The sequence below is a fragment of the Pinus tabuliformis genome, chromosome X (genome assembly GCF_031772625.1).
Source record: "Pinus tabuliformis cultivar Carrire ecotype Pingquan chromosome X, CPIR1, whole genome shotgun sequence".
NCBI lineage: Eukaryota > Viridiplantae > Streptophyta > Pinopsida > Pinales > Pinaceae > Pinus > Pinus tabuliformis.
This window is the reverse complement of record NC_142308.1, coordinates 1,428,416,209-1,428,425,633: the sequence shown is the minus strand read 5'-3', so window position 1 is coordinate 1,428,425,633 and position 9,425 is coordinate 1,428,416,209. Positions and strand designations below refer to the sequence as shown.

The window sequence follows — 9,425 nt, the reverse complement described above, 5'->3', positions numbered from 1 at the left end:
TCAACCAACTATCAAGGATACTCAACTACCATGACTACTATCATTCAAACTAAGACATGCATTTTGAAGAAGTTGTGAAGCGTCAAATATGGAAAGATGTTATGGCTGAGGAATATGATTCAATCATGAAGAACAATGTCTAGGAAGTGGTGCCTAAACCCTAGGACAAGTTCATAGACACTTTCAAATGGATCTACAAGATTAAACATGGAGTTGATGGAAGTGTTGATAAATACAAGGTAAGGTTCATGGCTCGTGGCTTCTCGCAAAAGGAAACAATTCACTACGATGAGATTTTGTCTCCAGTTGCCTAATACACCACTATAAAATCCATATTTTGTCATGCTACAAATCAAGTATGGAGCTTGCATCAAATGGATGCCAAGATCACATTCGTACATGGCTCATTAAGGGAAGAAGTCTACTTGAAAGAAGCTCAGAGGTTTGAAGAGCAAGATAGAAAAACTCATGTGTGCCAGCTATAGAAAGCCCTCTATGGGTTAGAGAAAGCCTCTACAGCTTGGTATGAAAGGATTGGTAACTATCTCATGAAGTTTGGATTCAAAAGGAGCTATACTGATCCAAACTTATACTTGAAGGTTGAAAATGACATGCCACTTATTTTGGTCTTATATTTTGATGATCTATTGCTAACTGGTGCAAACCCTCTCTCATTTATCAATGTAAAATGAAGTTGACTTCTAAATTTGAGATGAAGGACCTAGGATTGATGCATTAATTCCTGGGCTTTGATGTCTAGCAAAATCTAGGTGAGATTTGCCTTTCTCAAGGAAAATGTATTACGGAGATGTTAGAAATATGTGGCATGGTGGAATACATGTTTGTGGCTACACCAATGGAACCAAATTTCAAGAAGCTATGTGGAAGTGATGTTGGTCCGATTTTGGGAAATCCTACCGAATATAGAGAACTTATGGAAGCATTGATGTTCTTGGTGAACACACGATCGAACTTATGCCTTGTTGTTAATACATTGAGTCAATTTATGGTCGAGCTTCATCATATGCATTGGTTTACTGCAAAGAATCTTCTAAGATATCTTCATGGTACTATCAACCCTAGACTGAGTTATAATGACAAGGATCTCAAATTACATGGATTTATTGATACCAATTGGGTTGGTAATGTGGTGGATAGAAAAAGAACATTTGGATGTTATTTCTCTTTGGGATTTATTTCCATCTCATGGATGAGCCAAGGGTTTTTCTTTTTTGCACTAAGCATCGTTGAGACTGAATGTATTACAACTAGTATGGCTTGATGTGAAGCCATTTGGTTGAGGAAGCTCCTCAGTGAGTTATCTGAGAATGTGTTAGATACTACCATCGTTTATTGTAGTAATCAAAGTGGGCACACCTTTTAGAGAATCCTATGCTCCATGACTAATCTAATCATATTCATATTAGGTACCATTTTATCTGAGATATGGTACAATAGGGAGCAATGAGGCTCCAACACATTATGAAAAATGGAAAAGTTGCTAACATCCTTGCAAAGCATTTATGAAAGGACAAGTCTTAGCCTTCAGAGAGAGAGTTCGAGTTGTCGAAAGACTCTCCCATGAGGGTCCCAATTGAGTTGGAAATTGAGCTCTCAGAGCTCATCGGGTGCTGAGGTACTTCTTGGAGCTATATGAACACACTAAGAGTGGTTTACCTTCGCTTGTGGAAACCGAAACATACATCATACCCTTGTGGTCTTGGAATCTTGCAAAGTACCTCTCACTTAAACAAGGTGTTGGGAAAAGTGGTTAGGGTTAATTAATACTACCAACAAATATGTTAGGTACTAGTGTATTCCCTATGACCAGGTTGCATAATGTTTAACAATTTGATCATTAAGGTTCAAGCTTAGTAGGGATGAGACAAGTTACAGAAATGACACAGAATGGACATGATAGCATAGCGATGGGTGAATTTTAATCGCTGGAACCCCTTCGTAGATGAGGGTGAGTGTTAAAGAGTGCAACTAGGGGGTAATTCCCCTTCTTAGATGCATTATATATAGATATATATATAGTGAATAATTAACTAATAGTCAATATTGAAGACCCATGCCTCTAAGGACATGACCATTTATTGAAAATAGCTCATACACACACAAATAATATACTTACTAGGAGTTACTTTCCACCATTATTTACCTGTTCTTCAACACTATAACAAATATGGGAAAAAAGTAAATGTGCAAACTTACAAGAATTTAATTTACAAAGATACGTGATCCAATTTACAATTAGGCATGTCTCTAGGGAATCTTGAATATAAAATTCACTTGAAACTATTCATTTTACATAATTTACTTGTCATCTCATATCTTCTTGTACCTTTTCTTGATGTGTTATTTGCAATTATTGTTAATGATGATCTAACGTAAATGATACTGAAGTTTTAATGTGATTTCTATTGGAATCTAAGGTAAAGTTGTTATTGGGCTAACAAGACATTGAAGTAATTGTTGCAAGCATAGAACATACCATAAAATTTAACATAGATCCATTGTCTATGCCTTATGGCCATGTACTAGCATTTTTTGTTATGGATCCACATTGTATGGTTGGAAGTCATGTTCAATTTCTCTTTATGCCAAGCAATAGTATGTCCACCTCGAGGATGATCATTTTATGATTTAGACGTGGGTATCGGTATGACTCTAATCCAGTCCTTCAGTATTAACTCACTCACATTTTTCCACATGCTATTGTAATGCATTTTAGCCATTGGTTTCTCTTTGGACCTCATGCATTAAGGGGTATATGTTATCTTAAATGTTTCTAAGTTTATGTCATGGAGAGAAACCCTAGTCCTATCCTCTCATTTGTTAACTTGAATGCATCCTTATCCTTTCTTAAATATACATTTTTTGTATCCTATTGCTCTCACAAGCTTGCCATCTTGACGCTCATCGCTACCTTGTAGTGGGCTAGCCTAGCACCAAGAAACCCTACTCGCCTTTCACATGAGCGCAATGGAGGTGAACTTTCAAGAATAGGTCAATCCAAAAGAGATTGGTTGAGCTTAATTGTTCATTAGTTGAATGAGGGTCAATTATTGCAGAAGTTCCTTAATATCTCATGACTCTATTGTATAGATACATCCTCCTATACCTATATATATATAAAGAGAGAGAGAGAGAGAGAGAGAGAGAGAGAGAGAGAGAGAGAGACCCTATCAAGAGGGAGAGAGGATTTAGAGAGTATGGCCCAATTATGCCTATGGATTCTATTAGGGCATCCTTTGCATGTGAGGTCACCCTAATCTTTCAGTTAGTCAAGGGAAGAGTCATGGCAAGGATTGAGAAGGTGTACATCTATATGTTGAGGTATAATGTATTTATAGTATTCTTGAAATAATTTGTGAGTTCTCCCACATATTTCATTTCTTTTTATATGTATGTGGATTTGATTATTGCTTGCACATGTCGACCTACAGTCTGCAGAGGTGAAAACATTATGTTGTTTGGTTGTGTTTCTATGCGGAAGATTGCATCAAGAAGCTAGGAGCAGGATCTTTTAGTTGACACAGGGTCTTAAGAGTTGTTTACAGAGTTTGTAACTTTCAACTATTCATTTTCTATCTCACTTGATGAGATGAGTAGTATATGTTTTCTTTACATCTTGACAATTCATGTACATTTTTCCACACATAGTCTGAGATATCTAAGGGCAAGATCTATGGACCAGTAGCTCTTTACCTTTTGAGAATATTTAGAGGCAACATGAATGTTACCACATGCTGAATTTTGGGGACATAAATTCGAGGTTGTAGTTTGGTGTTTGTAGAAGACCAAAATTATGGTGATTACACTAGAAATCTAGAGTTTGGTGTAGTGACATCTTATTGTAGTCTTGGTATAATTTTTCTTTACTCTAAAAAAAGATAGAGGTAGTTAATTGAAAAAAATTATCATTACTAATATATGATTAGGGTATAGGCCTCTTAGTAGCCCATCTTATATTTCCATCCTAAACCTATATTTTTAATTTGCATGCTTACATGTATTGAAAATGGGTTAGGTATACAATTTAATAAAAAGAGTGTAGATATACTCTAAGTTCGAATACATTCAGAATATACTGAGTCCTTAGAAAAAATAGCCATTGATGCTCCATAACCTGAGCATATCCTGACCATGATTTAATTCTCTAATGGCATGACAGCCAATCATACAAAGAAAGCTGGAAATCTAAAATCCCATCCTGACCATGATTTAATTCTCTACTGGCATGACAGCCAATCATCTAAAGAAAGCTGGAAATCTAAAATCTCAGCAAAAAATACCAATGCAAGTCTTATGTGTGAAGTTCAATGGACAGGGCACAAAACTATTCACAGCATCTTCAACCATAATATTATATGAGTGCCTAGTGTGTAAAGTTCTATATGAACGTGGAAATGTGTCACAATAAAACATGCCCGTTAGTATTTCCCGTTACATGAAATAGTTGATTCCACACGCTATCTCATTGCCTCTCATTCTATATGAACGTGGAAATCTCAAAGACCAGTCACAATACAACATGCCCATTACTATTTCCCGTGACATGAAATAGTTGATTCCACACGCTATCTCTTTGCCTCGTACGAACGTGGAAATGTCAAAGACCAGTCACAATACAAAATGCCCGTTACTATTTCCCGTGACATGACATAGTTGATTCCACACGCTATCTCATTGCCTCTCACTTGTCTCGAAACGACTAGTCGGACCAACTCCCAGGAAAAGCATGAACTTCCGTATAGAGTGACTATATATATATATTCTTTTTCCATTTCGAATATGGTGATTTTTTTGGTAAGATGTTCATTCTAAAAGAAATTAATTTCAGATAAAATTGCGTGGATAAAATACAAGTTTTGAATTTTATTTATAATTTTTTATTTATTTTCATTTATATATATGTACTTATGTCATGGAAAACTACTTTGATTTCTACACGTTGCATAACTAAAACTCCCAGCTCCAGTAAATGCACTTAAATCACTTCGATTGCTACACATTGCATGACTAAAACTCCCAGGTCCAGTAAATGCTTAAACAACTTATATATATAGATGCGCGCAACTGCCTCGGGGAAATATTCTGTATGGTGTAATCCAATCATATCGATGATTATTCCCGCTTCCTTTTCTTAATTTCTGAGATTTCAAATAGGGGGACCACAAAAGTATAGAAAAGACGATCCTCATGAATTTGTGATGACGGCCACAAGACATCACTGCTATTCATTCACACAGTACCGAGTAACAAACTTCTATCACACTTCTGGCTCTTGCGCAGGCTTCGCAGCGTCATGAGTGCAAAATAACTTTTTTCGCTTTGATTTCACCATAACTTCTACCGAAGCGGACTCTGTTAGATAAGCTTTTGATTCAACTTATCTGTCAGCTATAGTTCTGAATGTGAAATGGATCCAACATTTTTGGCAGTGATCGGACAGGTTAGTAAATCGTTCTCCCTTTCTCTGTGTTCGAAAATTTTCTGAAATTTAATCACCCAAGCAAAGTTTAGATATCTAATATCACTTTCTCATTGTTTTATAACACCTTGATACCCCATATATAGATATTCAGGTATGACGAGGTATTTGAGGTATTTTTATTTATTGGAAAAAATTATTATAGTTCAGTTAGTTATGAGGAAAATTATATCTGGCTCATATTTATAAATATTGGCTGATTTATCTGGAAACCACACCATCTTGAATAACTATCTAAAATAAAACATTAACGGTATATAGAAGAGCAGACTTTCCCTATTGCCAAATAGTTTTGGGTCCTAAGCTGTTAACTATTACCCGAAACTATTACCAGAAAAGAAGTCTAGCTCTTAACCAACCGGAATCAGTTTTAGAAAAGACTCAAGAGACGGTTAACCAGCTTATATATATGTATGTACCCAGCTTATATATATGTATGTAGGTGTGGTTCTCAAATATAGAAATTGTAATGGTTTCTTGTTTCGTACAGGCTTTACTTACAGATATGGCTGTGGCAAGTTCAAGGAGTAATAGCAGCGTCAACGATGCAGCCATTGATCCGGCGTGGCAAGCGCCAGTTCCATATTTGGTGGGTGCATTGGTAGCCATATTAGGGGCCACACTATTAGCGCTGTTATTTATTTTGTGGAGTTATTGGTGTCTCGTACCATCCGACTTTCTCGAAGGTGGAAACCAAGTCCATGCCAGGGGTTCCGCTGAGCGTAACGAAGTGATTGGACTCTGGAACGGCGACGATAAGGAGGAGAGAGTCATTGTTATAATGGCTGGAGAGGAAAGACCAACTTTTCTGGCCATGCCAACGTCTCTGGTTTGAGTAATGTGAGTACTATATATGTTGTTCTTGCACACCACTCTTTGGCTTCTGTATGTAGGTGTTATCACTTGCACACCACTCTTTGGCTTCTGTATGTGGGTGTTATCACTAAGTGGTGGGTTCGTTTCTTGAAATTCTTCAGGAACGGACTTCAATGTTTATGTAAACTTGTCTACACCATGTTCATTTTCGTACCTTGTACCTAACACCCTGTTCAAATAAAGTTCTGAGTATTAATCATTCCTGATCGCATGTAAAACATGATTTCTATTATAGCATGGATGAGTACATATCAGTCACCGTTAAAATATATTCCTCGTATATTAAAAATATATAGGAGTTGAACTATATCAAATTAAATATAAGAATTGAATCTTATAAAATTGATTTTAATTCAATTAACTAAAAGTAAGGGAAGAACATTAATTTAATTTGAACAATATAAAAAATATTAAAAATAAAACAATCCTGAAAATTTATAGTGACTAAAAGAATTTGATTACAAAATTATTTGGAAAAGTTTTTTAAAATTGAGAATTAATTAAAAACAAAATACATTATTATTTCTTTGAGCTATTTATTTTATAAACCTTTATATTAGAGTAAAATTAAACGAAAAAAGTTGATAAGTTACATGCTATCTGTTTTTCTAATAATATGATTGATTAATAGTTCTAATTTATTGTAATATTAATTTAATATTTTTTCATTTAATTTGAATTATTATATTTCAATATAGACTTACTTTTATTTTAAATTTGTAGAAAGATAAGAAATATATAATATTTAAAAATTTATATTAAAAATTTAATTATATATTTTATCTAATAAATCAAAATTAAAAATAAATTTAATTACATTATAATTTTTTTATTATAATAATTTTTTTTTAATATTTTTTTTTTAATTTACAATATTAAATGTATTAATAATGATATATTTTTATGATTTAATATTATGTTTATTAAATTATTAATAAAAAATAATTTCTCATTCTAAACAATTGTAACATATATTATAAATATTTTTTTTCTATTTTACAATATTAAATTTATTAATTAATATATTTTTGTGATTTAATATTACATTTATTAAATAATTAATAAAAAGCAAAAAGATTCATTCTAAACCATTGTTACATAATTTTGTAAATATTGTGCTTATTCACTTGGTGAGTATCTCAAAAAAATACTATAGAACATTGTGCGTATTGACATTGTGAGTATCTCATATAAATATTATGGACATTAACTTTCTAATATATTTATTTGTGATTCAATACATTTATTATTTGTGATTTAATATTTGGTATATTGGGTAATGAATAAGAGAAGAGAATTTTGTAGTCTATATAATTATGACATAAACCTCCTTATGGTTATTAAATTTGTAGAAATTTCAAATAAAAATTATGATATTGATCTATTAAATATTTCAAATAAATGTTTAGTGTTTAAAATCAACCATCATATCATTTTGTAAGTATAGCCTAAATCATTATATACGAATTAGATACATAATTTTGATGGAAACTATAATATAAAAGAAAAGTTGCTACTTGTTGGTTGTCAGATTGTCCTTCCTGACTGAGGAAAAATGAAAAAATACATTTGTCTAGTGTCTTCTCTTCCTTTGCCCCAACGGTATTTCTCCTATAACACTATAAAGTTTATTCTGGTAAGAAAATATATATGACCTGAATACATATAACAGAAAAAGGAGTGTAAAAGGTGAAGTTATAGGTGGGAGAGACTTACATACAAAATGTAGTAATGATATCAATTTGAAACCTTAATTATACAATAATGAAATAATATTCCATAAAACTTAAAATTAAAGAAAATATATAATCAACTATAAAAATAAATATAAATAAAGATTAGCTATGAGTATACCTCCTTTATTAGTAACTTATCATAGTGCAAAGCATGATACAATATCATATCATGTAATATTACCCTTCATTCTCTTTACAAAAGGATAAGTGCCAACATGATGACCATCCTCTGATAATATGAATATCAAAATATAAAAAATCCTCTACATAATGCAATAGAACCATATTGATCATGTCTATTATTACCCTGCTAACAAATTTAAGATGCAAGCATATAAAATAAATGGAAAGATTAAATGATAAAAAGAGAAAAACAACATACGATTGTTCTAGATAATGTTTACATAAATTTTTGTAATAAAGAAACAACAACAAGAATTTAAAATTTCCAAGGACAACAAATCATGTAAATCATTCAATCCATCTACCTCTAATAATATTTATAGATGAGATCCCCGGATGCGGGTGACACGACGGTTGAAAACGAGGCGCCACATGGAAACCATGTGCGGCCCCAAGCCTAAGACAAGCATTAACTGCGATCCGCCGCCATGGATCTTAAGCGTGGGTTCAGGTGCGATCAGGGACGGCAATTCATTGCACTGTCCGGGGTTCAAGTGCGAATTCAGAGTGCAGTTATGGCATGCAGAGTTCGAGGAGCAGCGGAGGAGCATAAGAATGGTGAGGGGATGGAATGTAATGTGTTGGGTCGAGCTCAGAATCCGGAATTGGGTTTATGGTTTAGGGAGTGCGCATCTGCCTGGTCGATGGTTCACAGAGCTAGTGCTCACGTCGCCCCTCTGTCAATTGACTGCGGCTTCAGGTCTGCAAGGGTGGGTGAAGGGCGTTTCAATCTCCCCAATTCCTCCTATCCTGCTCTGTTTCTTCCCCCTGCTATCTGTGGAAATATGGTCAGGCCTCGACAGCGCCTTCTCAGCCATCGAGGATCTAGCAGAGGCGGGTCTTCTCGTCCCTCAGTTGCAACTCCCCAATCCCGCTGTTGTCGATGTCTCTGCCATCAAGTTGCAGAAGCCCATCCCATCCAATCGAGCCATTTCCTGGACTCCAGCAGTCCAGATTCGGACTCGGCTCCACTACCTGCGTTTGGCACTGTCGTCTTCTCCTTCAGCAGTTCCCAGGGAAATTCTCGCATCAACGCCCATGTCTCGGTCCTTTTCCTTGAAGAACCGAAGGATGAGGGCGAGGAACAACCCAGCACGAAGATGCACCAGGCAGGAAGCTCTAGGGATGTT

The 9,425-nt window shown here is 34.6% G+C and overlaps 1 protein-coding gene across 1 annotated transcript; it reads left to right on the top strand.

Annotated features, from left to right (window-relative positions):
• The first annotated feature begins 5,093 nt into the window (after nucleotides 1-5,093).
• LOC149145392 (protein GLUTAMINE DUMPER 1-like) lies at nucleotides 5,094-6,560 on the top strand. The gene is made up of 2 exons (XM_089450200.1): nucleotides 5,094-5,461; nucleotides 5,991-6,560. The coding sequence occupies exons 1-2, from the start codon at nucleotides 5,429-5,431 to the stop codon at nucleotides 6,333-6,335; spliced, it is 378 nt and encodes a 125-aa protein (XP_089306326.1). The 5' UTR covers nucleotides 5,094-5,428; the 3' UTR covers nucleotides 6,336-6,560.
• Nucleotides 6,561-9,425: the final 2,865 nt, after the last annotated feature.

Coding starts and splice junctions, on each gene's coding strand:
- LOC149145392 (XM_089450200.1), top strand. CDS start 5,429: ATGGATCCAACATTTTTGGCAGTGATCGGACAG. Junction 5,462..5,990: donor TTTTGGCAGTGATCGGACAG/GTTAGTAAATCG, acceptor TGTTTCGTACAG/GCTTTACTTACAGATATGGC.